The sequence below is a fragment of the Rhodnius prolixus genome, unplaced genomic scaffold, assembly GCF_049639745.1.
Source record: "Rhodnius prolixus isolate KJV_2025 unplaced genomic scaffold, Rpr scaffold_7, whole genome shotgun sequence".
Classification (NCBI taxonomy): Eukaryota; Metazoa; Arthropoda; class Insecta; order Hemiptera; family Reduviidae; genus Rhodnius; species Rhodnius prolixus.
In genome coordinates this window covers 15149752-15170924 of record NW_027411582.1, presented here as the reverse complement: position 1 = coordinate 15170924, position 21173 = coordinate 15149752, and the positions used below count along the sequence as shown (strand labels likewise).

The 21173-nt window shown below is 31.0% G+C and overlaps 2 protein-coding genes across 4 annotated transcripts in view; one reads left to right on the top strand and one right to left on the bottom strand.

The window, feature by feature from the left end:
• Positions 1-925: 925 nt before the first annotated feature.
• Positions 926-6039, bottom strand: LOC141447044 (uracil-DNA glycosylase-like). 2 transcript variants are annotated; one of them, XM_074114196.1, is made up of 7 exons: positions 4408-6039; positions 4150-4334; positions 3925-4075; positions 3710-3752; positions 1591-1679; positions 1303-1481; positions 926-1211 (listed from the first exon to the last, which is right to left on the bottom strand). In XM_074114196.1, the coding sequence occupies exons 1-7, from the start codon at positions 4709-4711 to the stop codon at positions 1062-1064; spliced, it is 1101 nt and encodes a 366-aa protein (XP_073970297.1). In that variant the 5' UTR covers positions 4712-6039; the 3' UTR covers positions 926-1061. The 2 variants fall into 2 exon arrangements, with proteins under 2 accessions (XP_073970297.1, XP_073970298.1); XM_074114197.1 differs by having other exon boundaries at positions 4150-4331.
• An 81-nt stretch (positions 6040-6120) lies between these two features.
• Positions 6121-21173, top strand: part of Vps13B (vacuolar protein sorting 13B) — a 31744-nt gene continuing 16691 nt past the window's right edge. Inside the window, exons 1-30 of one of the 2 annotated variants that reach the window (XM_074114182.1) lie at positions 6121-6531; positions 6630-6807; positions 7772-7832; positions 7930-8126; positions 8728-8831; positions 8905-9039; positions 9168-9279; positions 9610-9770; positions 9843-9992; positions 10733-10850; positions 13250-13343; positions 13750-13889; positions 13970-14127; positions 15060-15248; positions 15373-15520; positions 15602-15736; positions 15902-16087; positions 16180-16342; positions 16428-16563; positions 16653-16854; positions 16950-17155; positions 17776-17941; positions 18023-18245; positions 18433-18598; positions 18690-18998; positions 19074-19239; positions 19322-19527; positions 20440-20617; positions 20699-20783; positions 20853-21021. In XM_074114182.1, coding sequence (XP_073970283.1) covers positions 6445-6531; positions 6630-6807; positions 7772-7832; positions 7930-8126; positions 8728-8831; positions 8905-9039; positions 9168-9279; positions 9610-9770; positions 9843-9992; positions 10733-10850; positions 13250-13343; positions 13750-13889; positions 13970-14127; positions 15060-15248; positions 15373-15520; positions 15602-15736; positions 15902-16087; positions 16180-16342; positions 16428-16563; positions 16653-16854; positions 16950-17155; positions 17776-17941; positions 18023-18245; positions 18433-18598; positions 18690-18998; positions 19074-19239; positions 19322-19527; positions 20440-20617; positions 20699-20783; positions 20853-21021 — 4728 coding nt within the window. In that variant the 5' untranslated portion in view covers positions 6121-6444. Of the gene's footprint in view, positions 6532-6629; positions 6808-7771; positions 7833-7929; positions 8127-8727; positions 8832-8904; positions 9040-9167; positions 9280-9609; positions 9771-9842; positions 10002-10732; positions 10851-13249; positions 13344-13749; positions 13890-13969; positions 14128-15059; positions 15249-15372; positions 15521-15601; positions 15737-15901; positions 16088-16179; positions 16343-16427; positions 16564-16652; positions 16855-16949; positions 17156-17775; positions 17942-18022; positions 18246-18432; positions 18599-18689; positions 18999-19073; positions 19240-19321; positions 19528-20439; positions 20618-20698; positions 20784-20852; positions 21022-21173 lie in introns of both variants that reach the window. The other variant, XM_074114181.1, reaches the window with a different exon arrangement.

Here is a 21173-nt window from a genome sequence, read left to right as displayed (position 1 = left end):
CTCGGCAAATTTCTATAAGAAAACGTTTTGACATGTAGGTAGGAGAGTAAATTATATCAATTAAAGGAAACCTTTTAAATTTTCAACAGAAATGCAAAGTACAGAAAGTTCGTATAAATCAGCAGAGTTGCACTTGGGATTACGTCAAAAACCTTACCACAATTATTATCAACATCAAAACGAATACCCAAAATTTGAAGTTCCTGCTACTTTCGTTTTTTAATGGGACATTTTCACCTACAACGGCCTTTAGCTAAAACTTTATGTACACTGAACAATTATCCTTCTAGAGAATGGAATATATCCAATTAACATGCATTCTCCATGAGCCCGTTACAAAATGAAAAGGCAGTTTAAACTTTGGCATTTCTTACAGATTCTTTAGTAGCATCTTGAAACACATTATTCTGGATTTAAATATATATATAGATGTCAGCCATAGTACAATTTGTGTTTCATGCTCCACTATCTGACTGAAACGCGTCGCTATGTTTATCATTTCTCATATCTTCAGCGAATAGAAAAGTATTACAAAAACCCTGTAGAATCAGTAACAATTCAGTCTTTTTTGTGTATGTACTTGTTAATGACTCGATTATCTGTTACTATGGATTCAACTAAGTTTGTTGATATAAATAAATATACCTTCTTAAAAATTGGTTGGCCATTGACCGACTTGAGTGGGGTATAAACCCTACAAGTCTTCATGTTTTTTATTTATTTATTTAAGTTTTGACAAGCTTTGCCTGCCACCTTCAGGGACTATAAAATTAAAAGAACAAAAATTAAAACTGCTTATACAATTTCTTCAAAACCAGAGAATGGAATTTTGTTTACTATTGACATCCGATTAAATACTTGTTCACAATAATTATTTTTGTATGATTATTATTTGTTAAGGATTATTCTGATTTTGTTCGATACATTACTTTGTGTCAAGAAACTTTATTAAAACAAAAAATTAATTAATAATACACTGTACACGTCGAACATATATACATATCAACTAAATAAGAGAAATTAATAAAAATTTTGAACATGAATTGTTACTTTAAAATTATTCATTGTTCAGGCAGTTGATTCCAGTCAATAGGTTTCTTTCCATTTTGTTTCAGTAGTTCATTACATTTGGAAAAATGTTTACAACCAAACCACCCTCGTTGTGCTGATAGAGGTGATGGATGTACAGTTTTAAGCACATGATGTTTTTTCTAAAAACCATAAAAAAAACATTAAAAAATCAAGAAAATCTTTTTAGCAAAAATAAAAATAAAATAAATTAAATAAATAAATAATTCACACCTGATCAACAAAACTTGCCTTCTTTTGGGCATAACTTCCCCATAATAAAAAAACAATACCTCTATGATGGTCATTCAAATACTTAATAACAGCAGTTGTCAAATTTTCCCATCCTTGATCTTTATGGGAGTTAGGATTATTTTTTTTAACTGTCAAAACAGCATTCAAAAGCAGAACGCCTAAAATATAATATTCAAAATTTAATTAATTTAATGGATTTAACAATAATAATTCAGTGCATTTTCAGTGATTTACTTAGTAAATTTCCAAAATTGTATAATATACTACCTTGTCGAGCCCAACCGATCAGATGTCCATGCTTAGGAGCTTTAAAACCTTCAATATCAGTTTCTAGTTCTTTGTACATATTAATGAGACTGAAAATTAAAAGATATTTATTAATTTTTGTATCACACAATAGAAGATAAGGTTGAGAAAATTTATGTTTTCAGCGCATTATAGTCTCGCTTAGATTTGTAAAATATGAAGGATTGGCAATGGAGCAAAATCTTTCGTATCTTTCATTCTCGTTTTATAGTGTGTAAATCAGTATAAGAACGTATCCCAAAAATTTTTTTTTTTTGGTTGAGCCAAATTAAGATGAAGGTATGATAAACTCGCATCACTGGGCCATAATAATAGGTCCTGTGCATGGTAGATGGCGAATCTCAAAAGAATTTTTTTCTATTCAGTTTAAGACTTCATCCAAGGAATTCACACACCGATATCAAGTGCATAATTGCAAAAGCAGCACTACAAAAATGGCAGACAGATTACAGTAATGGTAATGAAGGGAGATTCTATAAAACTATGGCAGATCAGTTACCTAGACAACCATAGTTTAAAGGAACTGTCACTAATAAATGGTTTGTTACGACAATAAGCAGGCTGAGAGCGAACCACGCGGTGTGTGGATCGTATCTTCACAGGATCAACAAAAGGTCCTCTCCTCTTTGCGTACATTGCAATGAGGAGGAGGATTTCAAACATATAATAATGATATGTCCACGTTATGTACTAGAAATGAAACGAATGTTTGACGACTTATACAGTTATTTAGATGCACCATTTCGCTACGAAGACATAATATTCTCCAGCAACATTTATGTGCTTAAGTCTATAGCAGAGCTAGCAATGAAATATGAATGCATTTAAAAGTTATTGCCGATTAGAATGAATGCAAGGAAATGATTAGAGTAGGATTACGTGATTTTAATTTCGGTTAAGCTATAAGGATGGCAGGAATATAGAGTACTGATCCATCTATTAGCTGTAGTTCATGTAAATAGTTGTATATAGTAGAGGAATGAATGTATTATAAGTAAGAATGGAGAGTGAGTGTTATTCTAGGCATAAGCACCTAGACGATGCTGGCTGTATGGCGAAAGCCAATGCCAAAAAAAAAAAAAAAATAAAGGAATAGAATTTCAATTCCTTATAGTGATGATGAATTTATGATGAAAGTGGTAAGTTTGCAAACGCAAATATAAAAACAAAAGTATATGCAATTAAAGTTCTAGGCAAAAGAAAGCAACAATAGAGCGAATTCAGTCTAAGCTCCTCTACCATCAAAATATGCCAAGCAAAGATCCTAAACCTTACTTCCTAAAACCATTCAGAAGATGGATAGGCACTACCTCCCCCGTCTCACAAACTCAAACAGAATGAACCCTATTCTGTAGAGGTGTCTTATTAAATTACAATGTCTAGCAATGGAACTAAACTGGTATCCGAGAAAGATCCGTTAAAGACCCAACAGTTCTAATAGTCGATCCCGAAACGTCTTCGGACCAAGAATATGGACTGCCCATAACACATAGAGCTCATCCGAAAGCAAGAATGCTGTAAGGCAGACTAAGCCCGGAAACTCGATAGATATATCTTAAACTCTAATAGCTGGTTCCGAATTGATGAGGGAGAGTAAGGTACCCAGATTTTTACTAATCTGTTACTTCCTCGTTACCCTAAATCCTCAATAGCCACGTCACCCAGGCCAGTAAAAAAATCACCTACAATTTCGTAATTAGTAACATAATTATAAATTAAATTTTTGAAGAACAGAAACTGAAAATAAATAATTTTCGCCTTATTACAGCAGAATAGTGAGACAAAATTAATGACAAAGTTCTTTGATTTTATTCAGCACTGCTGACCTAAGCACGTTTTAAATAAAAATCCTCATTAATTCCTGGAAGATGTTATAATTCAAAATATAATAGAAATTATAGTTTCAGAACACATGTAAATTGTACACGAAGCCGCAATTTCACTTAGTGTTTTGGTTTTATTTCTGGGCACAGAACATTTAAAAGCATTAAGAAAGTGAAATTTCAGTTTTTCCTACCAACAAACATGTGTTTGCTTCCCGGCCTGCGCTCAATATCAAAATAAAACTGACTTTACTCACCTAGGTGGAGGCTGAACACCCAGCTGAACACTAAAACAAAGACCTGGAATGTTACGTACAAATGAGCAATTTTGTTTCCTTAAACAAGAATAAAGTTTCAACATGGGTTTCTAATAACATTGCTGTAATCAAGTAAGCTCCACTTTATTAAAAAAAAAAGAAAAAAGTAGATCTAATTATTCCAGAAGAACGTCCTAAGAAAAAGAAGACTTTACCATGTGCTTGTCTTGGATTATGATACGGATCTTGTCCTAGAATTACAACCTTTACTTTGTCCATAGAACATTCTCTGGTCCAACTCCACACTTGATTTGTTGGTGGATAAACCTCTCCTTTTTTCCTCTCTTCTTCCACAAAATGATTAAGCTATAAATGTGAATATCAATTTTCAAACACTGCAAATGAATTCAACTGAATAATGTGATCAATAAAATACATACCTTTTCAAAATAAGGTTTTTTGAATTCACTTTTCAGGGCTTTGTACCAACTTGGACCAATATTTGGATCTATTACACATAATTTTTTTGATAATAGTACAATTTCCTGTTTAATGTTATCTTCAAAGAAAGAACCATTACTCAAACTTGACTGAAGTGAATCAGCCTTCTTGTTGGAGGTATCTTCTGGAATAAATATTAGCAATTAATGAATGCTATCATTAAAATAATTTACTTAATCAGATTTCTGATAATGCACCTATTTTTTTATCTTTTTCTCCTTCAACTTTTTGTCTTTTAGAAGGAGAATCATTTTCATTAGCTTCTGACAATGGTCGTTTCGATTTTTTTGGAACTGTTTTAAAAAAAGATGACAACTTTTTTTGCCCACTCATCCTAATACAGTGTTTAAAGATATTAAATGTACTTCTAGTTGGTTTACAATTCAATTTCTGAAACACTGAGATAAAAGGATACAACCGGACCACAACCATTAACACATCATGAGGGACATTTTTGTTCATAAGTTTCTGATAATTCACATTCCCGCCAAGAAACTCCATCTGGCGGGTCAGTGTTGACACTTTCAATTACACTAAAGTTTGTAATACCTATATGAATAGTCGTATGACTCTATCATTCTGACTTTTTGATGTAGTCGTAAGTTTTAATTATCCTTGTATTATTTCAGAAGTAGAGGTATGAATCAACTGTTTCATTTAATGTAACAGAATTTTCTTACGTTAGAATCTAGCCCATAATTTTTAGAAAGCCTAAACTTCATTTCTCAATTCCCTTATGGATAAAGGTAACCGACGCAGAAAATGGATCAGGGGGTACACGGACGGTCATGAACATAGTACAGAGAACGAATTATCAGATTCATGTTTGAAGGGTCTACGAACATTAAAGTAGCAACTAAAGTAGGTTATTGGTCAGAGGATGCAAGCTTTTTAAGCAAAAGTGCATTCAGCGGCAACATAATGTCAAGGATACCTTTTCTCTGCGAATTGTGAATTGGTATCAAACTAACTCATACCCAGTAAAACTTTAAACTAGAAGGCTTTTGTGGCCAATCTCAAGTCGTCAACCTCGATGATTGCTTCTGCCAATTATTAAGTGCTAGTTTTATTGAGCAGCTAAGCGGATAAAGAATTTTATTCCAAAAGTATATTTTTATTATAAGAGAGAAAGAACTTTTAAAATAAAGCTTTCGTAGAATTCCAAGGAAGAACAAATGATTTTTAAAATACACACTAGAAGGAAGGCTAGTAGGGATTAATAATGACAAGCAAGAAGAGGAATTGGATATTTACTTTTTAGGTTTGGTATCCAAAGGCAAATACTTAGTATTACACAATGCGCACTTGAACACTACGTTTTAAAACGGCTACATTTCATGAAAGGCAATGACATTTTATAGGCACGAAAGAATCAGGCTTTGAAGCTGTCCTCTGTACACACCAAGAGTTCGAAGGATGCAAGCTTCTGATACTGCAAAAGCTAAAGCAAAAGAAAGAAAAAGAAATCTCTCCTTGCCTTTACATTAACACTTATAAATACAATAAGTGCAGGAACGTCTTCAAGCCTAATCTTATTAATTCACCAATACTCTAACAAAATCAAGCGTTTTACATTACTATTTGAAATTCTAAAAATGGAAGAGATTGTGAATTGAAAAAATAGAAGTTAGAAAATATTTGTTGCTTAAGGATCTATAAGTATTTTTTAGCCTAATTTAGCGCTCTTATCACACCCTATACGCTATAAACTGTGTATCAACTTATCGAATATTTATTTCACTAAGGATCCTATTTTTCTCTTTTCTGCCAGTTTTTATGTGTCAACAAGACCACAGCATAACGTAACCTCCTGCACTGCAACCCAGCAATAATAATACTACCACATCAATTCTGCGATAATCTAATCTTCCACACGACAACGACATCAGGTGGTATGTTTAAGAAACAATGTCAGATGACCAAGTAAACAGTGTGTGTCTACGTGTATTTAAACTCAATTTATTACATATTTACTTTGTATAATCTGTTCCAACTTTCGACAAATTTTGTTTTTCATTATAAAATTTACTAACGCACGATGGAAGTTACATAATTTTCTTTTTTAATTAGGAGAATGTCACTCCTATTTTTTAAAATTAAGTGCCTACTTAAAGTTACATATATCAACAGGAATACCCACACAAAAAAACAATCAATTCTTGAAGTTCCATATTCTTGGGATTTTAATTTACCTTAAGTATATTTTAAAAGAAAATATGCACATATAAGTTACAATGTATAGGATCGAATCGTACGTTACGTCCATAATATTAAGTTATGTTGACCGGTATATAAAAAATTTTAAAAGAGAAGATGCACAGGTATGTAAATTTAATTCCAATCGTTATTTTTATGAATCTTAAGGTTATATATTAAAAATAAACAGTATATAGTAACTATTCTCAAATGCAATTTTTAGGTATCTCTTTGGGAAGGAGATGGATCTCTTCACAATCTTGATCTGGATCTGGAAGTACTTGATCAAGAATTAAATCTTCCTTTTAGTTTTGTTTCTGGGCACATACACGAATTATTAATTCATGTGCCATGGACAAGGATAGCTTCAGAACCTGTAAAAATCACTATAAACACGATAGGTAAAACATTACACCATTATAAGTAAGAGTAAATTAGTTAAGTTTTACTAATGATTTTGACACTGAATAATGAGCAAACTATCTCTGTTGGTTAGTTCATTTATACATATTCGTTTGTGATTTCCAATTTTTCAATTTTTGGATTTTTTTTTTTATGTTTGAAAGTTTAAAAGGAATTTATTTTTTTTTTCGAAATGAAGGTACCTTTCTGAAACAAAAGTTAGTGATTAACCGTAGCTTGATAATGCTGGGCATTTTAACAACTTGTTGGAACTTAAGTTGAATTCACAGAAAGTCCTATGAAATGAATTCGTGGTCTTTAGAAAACGCATAACATTGATTTTTTTCTCAAATAGCTTTATTTTACCTTTCGAAAATGAGGAAAATGCTTTTGAAATTGCTATCCAAACAAGTTCCTTCTTTCTCAGAATTGCCGGTAAATAAATACAGTCATATGCCACACCTTTTCGTAGACAAGCACTTGACAGATACATTTGAAAAAGAAGTTACAGTAGAATTGTAAATTAAAAATGAGTTTTGCTACATTTCCTGTTTACTTTTTTTTTACAATTTTGAGATGTTGGCTTTCGAGACTGTTTTTATCAATGGTTTGACATAAGTTTCCAAGAAGCCTCTTTACCGTCACTTGATGGTTGCTCAGACTTAGTTCTGTAAAAGGGCTTCCTTCGCCTTCGGTTTTACATATATGTATCTCACTATTACACAGTTTCTCAAAAAAGTGAACTAAAATTCCAACTAAAACTTAGTAATGGTTTTCAAAAAAGACTCTCAATTAACTGCACGGGGTGCATCTAAAGAAACACTACAAAGTCTAAAGATTATTTTATTAGTTGTAGGAATGGATTTTAAAGTAGCCATTTAATTATAAATTTCCATTCATTCATCATTCCTCCGTTATTACAGAAGTTTTCACTGTTATAATATTATTTTACATTAATTTTAGAATGTATTATGAAACTAAAGCCACCTGGGAAAGAAAATGTAAGGAAAGAGAAAAAGAAGAGGTGCATTACTTTCACTAATTTATCTTCATTGATTACATCTATTTATTTATTAGATGATAAGTAGTGTTAATAATTTATATTTTTGAATCTGTTAAAGATCTCAGACTACGGGTGAAGAAAACGTGACTCCTCCTTCTTACATGTCTTCCCTTGTAAATAAAATAATATGCAATTTATCCGTTACTTGTAATAACTTAATATTGAAATACGTAGAAGAGGATATAGTTTTATCTATGAATATTAAGACGCTTAGTTTAAATACTGTTAACTCAAATTGGATACCAGAATTTTCAGGTAATATGACATAAAAAATAATTGTTTACTGTTATTAAGACTGAAAAGAGGGAAGTTGGAAATGTATTTCAAAGCCATTCAAACTGAATTGCTTGAATCACTAAATGGAAGAATTTAGCACGAAAAAAATTAAGGGATTAATTTCAGAAATGAAGTGGATAGTAAAAGGATTCCTAGGTAGTTTATTTCTTATCGTTGCTATTCCATTAGAAAAACTATCATATGATGTTCTCGTCGTATTTATTCGCAATTATTTTTTCTTAAATATTTTTGAGCACTTTTCAGTTTCTAGAACATTCCTTTATGCTCAAGTAAGACAGTATTCTTGTAAGTTTTTTTTTTAAATCGTCCATAGATTCATTTCCTTGTTTGTTCAATTCTTATTTGATATATTCCATTAAACAAGGCCGCAAGTACTTCTGTGATTTTTTGTGATTTGTGGATAACCATAAAGTATAATTTAGTTTAAAAAATGTGCCAACAACGTAACTGCTTCCATTCTATTGATAACATATCGTTTGGTAATTAGCTAATCCCGTCCAGTAGTTGTTTTTTTTTTTATTTTTGTCACTTATTGTATTCAATTATTTATTTTTTCTAGAAATAACGGCTGCTCATTTAATTTTAAGGAATATAATTTCGTTGACGGATGTAACTATATGCTTAGATAAGAGAAACGCTTCTGGCAGGATAGAATCTTACCTGGTTTGTATCTGTTCATTATTCATTATTAGTAAAACAGTCATAGATTTAATTTAAAAATCATTTGTTTTTACAGGAGCCATTGCTCTATAAATGTTCTTTGGTGGTGAGATTAAGTAGATCTTTTCAAAATATAAGTACAATGAGTGCAATTTCAACTAGAGTTGCTATTTATTGTGATAATGTTACTCTCAGTATTAGTGAACCGCAGGTACTGTACTTAGACATTATAGAATTATTATTATTTTTTGTGAATATATCAGAATGAATTAAATTAATTTGTAACCAGTCCAACGAATACAATTGTGCTTCATATATTGTGTTTTAATTGCATTTTAGGTTCCTATGTTGCTGCGGTTAGCTTTGTTAACAAAAATGGCAATGAACCAACCAAAATCTTCCATTAGTGGTTCATTACTCAGTTATGAAACATCTTCAGATAGTCAATCAGGTGATATTTCAATCGTTTTAACGTCAATAAGAAATTAAAACCATTCAGTCTTAAGAAAACTATCTGTAATTTAATTTTCAACCTCAAATTTATGATATTTTGCTTTTGGTTTGAAACCGATGGTGATGTCCCAAGAATAAAAAATAGGTTCATGTCCACTGTTGTTTCGACGGTTCTCCAAAAATATGTCATCTTCATTGTACTAGTTTCGTGAATCTTCTCCGAAACGATCTCAACTGTTCTGCTTTTTCTCTGGTCATAATGAAATACTCCTTCCTTTTTACGTGTGGCTCAGTTTGTTAATCTTAAGTTCTAAAAAAAAAAATGCAGGTGAAAATGATGAAAAATATGAATCTTGGACTTCATGGATGTGGGGTTTTGTACCATACATTCTCCCTACAGCCGCAGATGGTACACTGTTTGATGTTGAAGAAGAATTGAAAACTATGCATTTAGGAAGCTACATTAAGAATTTCACTTTGGATCTAAAAGTATATAATTTACACAACAAAATGTATCTTATAAGTAATTCAAAATAAATATTACATTTTTATTTTCTACAGCTTGTAGAAGATGGTCGTTCTTGGGAGAGTTTTATGAAAATAAAATTAGAGGGTTGTTTTATGGAAATGTCCAGTAATACTAATGACTGGATGAATATTCAGCTTGGTATCTCAATGGCTACTGTACAACCATTACCACAATATGATATTGTAAGTTCTGTAAGTAAAGTTAAAAACCAACAATTTAAATCAGGGGTGGCAAACCTGCGACCCATTTCCTAGAAATTTTTATAAAGGAGATATAAGTTGATAAAGTTCGGCGTTCATGTATCGAATTGCTGTACCTACTTTCCTATTGGTACAATCTCTAAAAACATATAGGCAAATGTGGTAATCCTTAATCTCTACAATTGTGCACAATTGCAGCTTTCTAGCTGCATTTATAAAGGAGATATAAGGTGATAAAATTTAAGAATTTTACATTTCCTTTATATTTCGATTTGCTGTACTCCAGTCCTAATAGTAAATTAAATTTTCTAAACATAAATTACGCTCGAACTTAATAAATGAAAAGCTGCAATATCAATTACATAGTGTAAATACGCGCATTGAGATCGACTTGCAAGAGCTGGATGAAAGTGTTGAGAAATAAATATCTCACTAAATAAATTAATTAAATATTTTTCGACCAGCTCATAATTGTCATTATTATATAATCTATGTTTTTATGTATGAATAATAAAACAATTGTAATTATTAATTCGGTTTTGAATTTTTTCTTTAAAAAGTTTTATATGTGTACATATTTTTTAAGCGGCCCGCAGGCTTATAAGGAATTTCCAAATTGGCCCTCAAGATTATTTGGGTTGGCTACTCCTGATTTAAAGTATATATTATATTATTATTTTTAATTCTCTTGGTTATCTTATAATTTAATATCTTTTTTTAAGGAAAACTATCTTACATGTGGACAATTGAGACCAAGTTTTATTAATGGTACTTTGTTTGATAACCCTGACAAAGGATTACCCCAAAGAAACTGGTCATCGCACATGTCGGCTTTAACAGGTAATTTTTAAACTATTTTCTTCGATTTTTTTTTCTTAGAAATTGAAATTACATAGCTGGAATTGTTGCGAGTAATAATTTATAGGCCTCTAAAATTTTTCCATTTACTAAATGTTTACCTTAATGTTTTAAATAACATTTTTAAATCAAAAAAGCATTTTAAATGAGAACCCTTAAACTAATTTGAAGCTAATTATTTGAATTTGAATGCTTTGAAATGATGAATTTTATAATTAGCTTAAAATTTAAACAAAGTTACTGTTACTAGCAATAAAATATTAGGAAACTAAGAATTAAATAATAATAATAATAATATAAGTCTTTATTTACATTTTTATTACACTGGTTTTTCAATATTAAAAATTTATTAAGTATATACTTAATTCAACAAGACATACTCATGGTCATTGACCGTCTGAGGGGTTGTTGTATTAAAAAACAAAAAACAAAAATAAAATAAAATAATTGTACTGAGATATGACAAAGAAATAGAAATAAAAAACCTAATGAATAACCAAAAGAAAGTAAAATAAACTAATCCAATAAAATATAATCAAAATAATCATCTTAATAATTAAATTCTGATACTAAAAAGAACCTGTACTTCCACGCATGAATACAATAATTTATTAGACCAGCCCAATCTTTTCCATCCAAAAATGAAATAAATTCGGCATGGTCTAATGTTGTCTTATTTAAAAATTTTATTCTAAATTCAGATAAAATTGGGCAGGAAGCTACAAAATGAAAGACATCTTCAACCTCATTTTTGTTACATAAAGAGCATAATGCTACCGGCTGATTAAACATTTACTTATTCAAATACAGCAGCTCACCCCGCACTTTTATTAGCCAACCAATATGGTTAGCCGGCAGATTGCCGTAAACAAATTTATTGCCTGGCTGTAGCTGCTTGAATAAGGTATATCTGCTGCTGTTTAATGCTTTTACCTTAAACTCTTCAGCTGTAATTGCTCTTAATTTTCCTATAATATCTGAGGTGGATACATCGCCATTCAGTAGATCTTCTATTACAACATTACATTTTGTACACAATACCTGGCACTCTTTGTACCAAAATATTTTCTTTTTTATAATTTCTCTAGTTAGCATATAAGGATACCTGGAATGTGGTAATTTGAGACACTTTTTTATGTAATTCAAATGCAATTTGAAAGTATGCAGAAATATTAAACTCAGATTTGTTTCCAAATAAATGTTAAAATCTGGAGTATGTCTAGGTAATCCGAAACACTTCTTTACAAAAATTTTTAGAAGAATCTCTACACTGTCATATACACCTGCGCGCTATAACACAGGATTGCACGCGAAATTGCCTTGAATACACTCAACTTAGACCCAAAAGGTTTTTTTTTATGCGTTATTAATTTGTTAAAAGTATTCAAAGCAAATTTCGCGCACTCCACTTTTTCTTTAAAATGCTGTTCTAAAGACAGTTTCGATGACAGCGTGACACCCAAGTATTTGTAGGTATTAAGAACCTCGATTGCTTCATTTTTATAGTGCCACTTTTCTCTTCTAGCTATCCTTCCCCCATTTCTGAAAACTAAAATTTTGGATTTTTTTAAATTAACAACCAAGTTCCACAAATCGCAGTAATCAGAAAGGCAGTTTATCATTTTCTGAAGAGAATACCTACTCGAGGCCAGTAACACCAAGTCATCTGCATATCCCAAAACTTTAATTGTGCTGCCCTGAATTTTAATTCCACCCTCAAGGTTGTCATAAATGTCGTTAATAAACAAGGAAAACAATAATGGACTCAACAAACATCCTTGTTTCAGACCCATCAATGTCTCAAAAGGTTCTGATAAGTTATTCTGGCACCATACCTGAGCCGAGCTACTCTCATGCATATTTTTTAAGACCCTTATCATCCTTGTGGACAGTCCTAAGTTAAACAACTTGAAATACAGAGCATATCGGTCAACACGATCAAATGCAGCAGCCAAGTCAATGAAAAAAGCAAAGACCTTCTGCTTTTTCACACTTAAATTGATTTTAATAATGCTCATCAGGTTATAAAGGTTGTCAACCGTTGAGTAGGATTTACGGAAACCCGCCTGAAATTCTCCCAAAAGACTTTGTTCATTAACCCATAATGTGATTCTGTCCAAAATGAGACCAGTAAACAATTTGCCTACAGTATTAGAAAAAGAAATCCCTCTATAATTTGACACCTCATCAGTTGGCCCTCTTTTATGAATTGGGAACAAAATAGAATTTTTAAAACATTCAGGTATTTTGCCCGTACGATATATTTCGTTAAAACATTCCAATAATTAATTCTAAGAATTAAATAAATGTAATTTGTTGTACATTTTCTATAATTTTTTTTTTTTACCTGGAATTTTTAAAAATTTTTTTTTTAATTCCAGAAAATGTTCTGCTTGAACGTTCGCCAGCAATAGCTGTTGATTTTTTGTCAACTATTGAAATTCCTGCAGATAGTTGGGCAGACAATTTTTTAAGGTTAGTCACTTTTTTTAAAAAAATTATTTTTCTTTAATTAGGGCATATGCAGCATATGTGGTAATTGGCGCCTTGAGCATTCTCAGCGATCAAATCGCTCTCAGAAAGTATTCTGTCTACTACACTCTACTATTTTAAGGGAACTCCGTTTGGGTATCCAGTAAAAACCCATCGAAAAAATGTATTCAGAAATCAAATATCTGATATTAAATTAGAACTTTTTGTCATTTTTTTCATTTTTCATTACGCAGAGCACTCCCTTCACTAATTCACTCATTTAAACCACTTCGTTAAACATTTTTTGTTTTGGGCTCCGGATACCTCAAAACGGATATAACTTGGTTAGCATTTCTTAATAATTTTCTTTTTTTAAAAGATTAATTTAAAGTTAACTTATATTTTGAAGTGAACCAAGGGAAAAAGTTCTACTAAGGTACATAGTTGGTCCTTTAGATATAAATGTCACTACTGGACTACTTCATCGAATAGAAGTAATAACTAAATCTACTGAATCATATGATTACCCACAGTACTCATCTTATACCAGTAAGTACAATTCACAAAATTCAATTTATATGATAAATTTCAGGATTTTAATCTTTCAGGAAGTAAATTTCATTTTACAGGTATTTTAAAAGAAGATTCAAGTAACAGTGGCAATGAGGGAAAATATTTTACAGAGACTTATATTCCTCAACATGTTACGCAATTTACTATCAGTGAAGCTAATGTTCGAATTTTTTCTGCATCTTCTCCATTGGGTATGTCTTCAAAAAAATCAAAGGTATGTTGTTTAAACATTTGTTTTCAAATGTTTCTAGTTTTTTGTTTTTAACTTCTTGCTGTTTTCATTGCATCAAATGATTATTTTTAATAATTCTTACCCCTTGCAAATTATTTATACTGTAGATATTTTCGTTTTTGAGTTTTTATCGTGAAAAGCTTTTTCGTTTAATTTGATATTTCTCCGAATCGTACAGTGTTACCTATTATCTAATATTTGTTGAATTTTTGTTACCACCGTCTTGAATCTCTTTCTTTGTTTAGTAGTAACATACCATTTATATGGATAAAAAGGTATAGGTTTTGTTTTGAAATTCTATTCATGAATATTGATTTTGATTGATTGGAGAGGTCCTAGGAAAACTCAAGTAATAAAAGTCTTTTTTTTTGAGTCTATATTAAAGCCAACTTTCATGTAATAAAAACTCTAAAGCTATGGTAGTTCCAATTTTCCACACATGCGCAGTTGTGCTTTATCATTTCGTGCTAATGAATTCATTTAAAAATTTCTTTAAGTAATTTTTTTTCTGATGTGATAACATTAAAATTTCATATTTTGATGCCTCGCTGCCTACTCCAGTTCTCAGTCCCTACTGGAGTCCCTCTGCCTGCCAGTATCCTCATTCGGTTTTACTTTTAATGAGACCCACCCTTAACTCGAACTCGTAAGTACTGGAACCCAATCACAGTTCAATTTTATGTTTTTCCATTGGCATCGTTGATCTCCATATTTTCAAAATAAGCACCAACCATTTTCTTTTTAGCAATATTTCTGTAAATTTAAAATTACATTGCATTCAAATCTATAATTCTACAGTTTTTAGTTAACTGCCTCTCACTTCTATGGAATACTTAAATAAAATAATGAAAGGTTTATCATTAATTTTTACTATTATTTATTTATTTTTTTATTTTATTTATTTATTTTTACAGAAAACTTTGCAAGCAGAGGTAATAAAAATTCTTAGCACAAAACAACAGCCTTATCTGTTATTAAGGTTGAAATGTCTTGATGGAACATATACTAAACCTTTATCACCTGAAAAAATGCTTGGGTTGACCTTGAGATCATCCGAAAATCGAGAATTGGTGTTGGATTCTATGACTAAACTGTCCGCTGCTGTAAGTCTAATTGCCTAAACTAGCGTACAAAATTCATCTGATATTTTTCAAAAAACATTAATTGTAATAATCCTGTTATGTTTCTTAAAATAACAAATAATATGATTTTTTTTCATTACTTCAGGCTCTGAAATTAAGTGCAGCAGTTCTAGTTGGAGAAACGGAAATGATAGATTTGATCGATCTACATAAGATTTCTCTTTCATTTTCTTACAACTGCCTATTTCATACAGAGCCGGATATGGTGTCTATGCACTGTGTATCACAAATAGGTACCATTTATTTTAATAAATATTTATTTTGTTTTTATTTTCAATTAATTGTGAAATTATATTATTTATTCTGTTTTTTAGGAGAACTTAACTTTAACAGCACATTTTCAAAACTGTTACTTGGCATAAATATTCTTACCTCTTTAAGTTCAAAACCTCAAACTGAAAATCCTCTTAGTAATTCAACTTTAGTTCAAGATTCAATGAATACTTTAGGTAACTTTGTTTTTTCGTGACAATTTATTTGAGTTAATAACCTTTTTCGTAAACACAACCCCATTGGTACTGTCCCTTCTCTATACCTTTTTTAAATGATTCATTTTTACTAACTTAACCTCCTTTTTTCTTGTAGTATTTTGTAACAAATTATTGTTATTTTAGGTGTACCATTTTTAAAAGTTACAATCAGTGGTGTACGCCTAATGTTTGTACAAAGCAAAGTCAATGAAAGCTTAAAAATTCGGATAGGGAATATTAATGGTAATACTTATTTTATGGGTGAAAAGTCGAAACCAAAAGTTTTAATATTCACTGCTGGTTCTACAGGTTCTATGAATGTGTTTGAAGGTAATAATTTACCCCATTTCTATCAAATTATGAAGGTAACTTAATTTTACTTTTTTTATCCTACCGTTTAAAAATAAATAAATATTTTACAGTTGTTTTGCAAAGGCCATTAACAAAAGAAAGTGTAACACCATTTTTAGTATATGTAAAGCTTCGTCAATTCCATGTAAATTTAGAACAATCACTGTTTGATTGGTTGACCTACAGACCGGGGCCGAACGTATCTCGTACAATTCATCGCTGGGATTCCACAGGGTAAGTTCTATACATTTTTTTACTTTTTTTTTATTTAATAAGAAAAGTTTATGTTAAATAACTATGAAAATGAATTAATTTTTAGTTCAGCTGTAAGTAGAAAAATATCTTCAAGCAGTTTAAGCAGTCTTAGTAAAAAACCTACTGAAACAATAGAGAAATGTATTGAAAATGATCCTATCAGTGCCCCAGAAGCAGCTGCTATACCTTTTAAGGATTTAGTAAGTTGTTTTGTACATTTTGTCTTATTGGAAAGTTTTAATTAGAACTATTATTGCCTAAGTATATAAAACATTTATTCCTTTTTAAGGAAACTAAAACTGAATGGTTAATGAAATGGTTAGCGATAGTTGTATGCGGTGATATTACTGATTTAAGTTTAAGTTTCACAAGTACTGGAACGGTTGGTTCAGTTTTATTTATAAAGGTACCTTCAATATCAATAGCATCATCACATGGGAAATTCAGTATAGATACTGACGAACTTCCCGTACCAATGGTATGGCGTAGAAGTAAGTAAAATTAACGTTAAATATATTTATATATTTTCAGCAATTATTTGAGAAAATCTTAAATGTATGTTTGTTTGTTTGTTTTTTTTAATTAGGCGCTGTATCTTTTCCATGGTCTGTTGACATTAATGGTATAAATGGTTACAGTCTCCGCCATGGTATGAACAAGGAAATGTTTTTAGATCCATTTTCAGTAAACTGTACTGTTGCTGTTACATCTAAAATAATACCATCATTATCTATAGCAATCACAGTACATACAGATACTTCAAACATCTCTTTAGCACTTTGTAGGGAACAGGTATGGAAAAGAAAATTTACATTCAGTAATCTTATTCGCGATTTAACGCGTCAGTTTCACATTTACTTCGATCCATACGGGCTAACACTTAGGCAAAAATCATGAAAGCGTTTGATTTTTAATTTTTCTGTTATATTATTTTCAAAATTTTAACTTTCCGTTTTCTTTCGGAGAAAGAAGTGGACTATTCATTAAAGAAATGCTCCTGGATAGCTAGCCTTGTCTAAATCATTTTGTTGATTAAAATAAATAATAATTGTTGATTGCAACTAATAAAAATTTTGGGCAATTTTTTAACGGTTTAACATACTAAAATCCAACAAAATAAAGAAATTATATTTAAGGTAACATTGATTTAAAGGAATGTTCATCTACCCTTTCAATATCCTGAAAGATTTCATACGGAATACAAATTTTGGCATAATTTTAAATAAACTTATTGTTAAATGAAATGAAAAGCAACTCAGCAGTTAATTCTTAAAAATACATCTATTTCAAATAGGCTTAAAAGTCTAAATTCGATTTTTTCAGAATTCCAGTCCACAAAAAATGTTGGTTATAATTTAAGATTGTTTATTACTCGATATTGAAATTGATTCTTGATGTGTTGAATCTTTCAGATTGGTTCTTTGGCAGAATTTTTGACGGCCGCTGTTCATGTTTTAAATGTAATGTCATCAACTTCGGTTCAAAAGAAAGTTGAACAACATCAATTAGATTTCAAATTTGAAAGTAGCGATGAATCGTATAGTGCTTCTCAATCGCAACCAACTTCACAAACTATAGGTTTGTTATTCTTTATTAAAGAATAATTTTCTTAATTAGGAATCTTACTGGTTGACTAATGCTTTAATTGTTATTTTATAGAATCATCAAATGATACTCTTAAAATTTCATTTTGGCTACAATGGACACTAGCGAAATTTTCCGCAAGTTTGTATACAACTCCTTTTAAAAATGAATTGGAAACTTTAAAGCTAACATTAGAGATTGAAGATATTATATTATCTACGGATATGGATATTAATGATAAAGTTTATCAGAAGGTGAAGGTAAAATTAGGAACTGCAAATATAAGACATTATATTAGGTAATTTAATTATTTGTACCGTAATTACTTAAGCTTTTAAAGAGAAAGCTACACAATATATTTAAACATTAAACCAGATTTTAGTACAGTTTCTGATTACGTTAACTTTATTCCGATTATGTCTAGCTCCTTGAATTATTTATTAAATTCATTAACTTACTCGTATCATGTAATATTTCTTTTAAAGACACTCAGCAGAACTTCCATGGAAATATGGTTCATTTGGTGGTATTATTATGATGGGCCATGACTCTACAGGCAATGATTCAGAATTCATGGCGCTCACTCTTACTAGAGCTTTAGCTGTAAATTATCATGCAAAAATTTCCACTACCAGTTTTAGAACTGGCAAGGTATGGTTTATTTATTTTTGTTTAATGCGTAAATTACAAAATATTTCTTTACATCATTTGATTTTGGTTTTTTCTTTTCTTTTCTCTGTAGGAGAATACCCGAAATAAAACTGCAGCTGCTGGTACTTACGTTGTAGAAATTGATCTAAAGTTAGAACCACTTGATTTTGTTTTACCACCATCAGTATTAGGCAAATTTATAGCGGTCTTAGAACCACTGATCTGGCGGAATGAACCAAGTAGTACATTGCTTACTTCACCAGCACAAGAAGCTCCATTAAATCAACTAACTACTGCTGATCTTCCATTGCTTTATCTGGATATTCAACAGATTAGAGGATTTGTACCTGCATTATTGGAACGGGATGAGAATTTAAATCATGATTGCATCGTTTTATATGTTAGTAGTTTTTTGATAATATAAATCAATAATGTTTATACTTATTAAATTTTCATTTTAGTTATTATTTTGTAGCTGGAACAAATTACTATGGGACATGATAACACCAATCCAGTAAATAGAAGAATTCTACGAACGGATCTTTATAATTCTGCTCAAAGAGCAAGGGTTACATCGTTACCTGGTTCTCATCTTGAAGATAGGCAGTATCAGTTGGAATTCTCATTTCAGATTAGTACTGGTAAGTTGTTTTATACTTTTATTATTAAAAACTTTAAAAACATATTTAATATTATATCTTCTTCATTTTTGTTTACCCCAAGGAAAATGGGAAGAACTTGCACCTCATGTAACCGGCGGAGAAAGTGAAGGTCTAGTAAATCCCGCAGTCTATTGGAATTCTGGCCATGCTCCTTCGCACCACAAAGGGGCGTGTTTGACACCCCTTTTATCAACGGTTAAAGTGTCTTTGAGTTTGGCTCCACCCATTGTTACTGCAGGATTCGTAGTTTGTGGTCTTAATTTTGAGGTAGTTTTTTTTCTTCTTCAAAAGCTTACATAGGAATGAATGAATTGAATCCCAAGCATATAATTATTTTATAAATAATTTACAGATAATTTTTTAAAAATAATATCTGTTTTCTATAAAGTAGTAGTAGTAAAGTACTCGCCTATTTTTTCAGGCGGGGCTTAACGTCTAATTACCAATTAGGTGTCGTGGACGGAGGCGACTAGCAAACATACTTTACTGTAAATTTCTTTTTATTAACCATTAAATAAAATCCAAGGCCTAATGCCGGGAATCGAACCCAGTACCTCAATACATATTAGCTTCGCAGGTCTCGCCTCTAACTGCTCGGCTACCGTGACGCCCATCTGTTTTCTATAGTATTTACTATTCGCTCTTTCTTTCCAGTCAGGCGGACCTTTACATCTAAATCATCCTTCTTCTCCAATCTCTCAGCATTAATTTGCATCAAGCTCTTTCACCCCTCTTTATGCTCACATAAGCTTTTCTTTGAACCTGAATGTGACTTCCATCCGGAAAATGTACATCTACTTCTTGTTTTATCTTAATGATTACGAAATCTCTTTTGTTTCCCACAGATCCTTTTGTCTTCAGTATTTTTCCTATCCTAGATGACAACTATACTCAACATCACATTCTACAAATGCCTCCCAACAGTTTTAAGTACACTGATTACTCTGACAGCTATTCCCAAAAGCATTTACTGCAAATATATTCCGTTTCGAGCTTAACTTGAATTCACTAATCATTTTTCTTTTGCTATTTATTGATATCCTCTTAAGTTTTTAAGCGTATCGATTAAAGAACATTTAACTGTAATTCTGAAACTCTAACGTTTCCGGCCTCTATTCGTAAAGATTAATAAAAATGTTTTATTAATTCCATAATAAATTTTATAAAACATTTTTTCAGGGCTATTTAACTACTGATGTTGACATTTCTTTGAATTTACAACAGTTGATACTATTCCGCTATTTGTGGAATGAATTATTGCTAATAATTCCTGAAACAAATGAAATTCCTGTTGAACCAATAGTTGACAGTGGAATTGAGTCTGTCGAAGGAACACTTACTATACCATTGCAAAGAGGTATTACTATAAAACTGGTCTCCTGTAAAATTTGTAAATTATTAAACAATTATTCAAATCTATTTATTCATTTCCTTTTAGTTCCAAAACAAATTATATTCCCTAAGAAGACAACAAGTATATCGTTAAATAGTGGTTCATCTTCGACGGCAATCAATGCTAAAGGGTAATCTCTATAACTTTCTTAGTTTCTGTTAAATTATTAACATAAACTTATAATAAACAAACATTTCAGATCACGCCATAGAATTCAAACTGTACCAACTGATCTGTTAGTTATAGCTAAAAGTATTACTGTTAAACTTTATTCACTTAATCAAGGAAAAACAAAACCATTGTTCTACATTTGTGTTGTACAGCCATTCGCATCTATGGAAAAACAAGGAGACACCAGCGTTTATAAGGTTAGATTTCATGAATTGATAGTAAAGTAAAGTAATCGCCTATTTTTTCAGGCGGGGCTTAACGTCCAACTACCAATTAGGTGTCGTGGACGGAGGCGACTAGCAAACATACTTTACTGTAAATTTCTTTTATTAACCATTAAATAAAATCC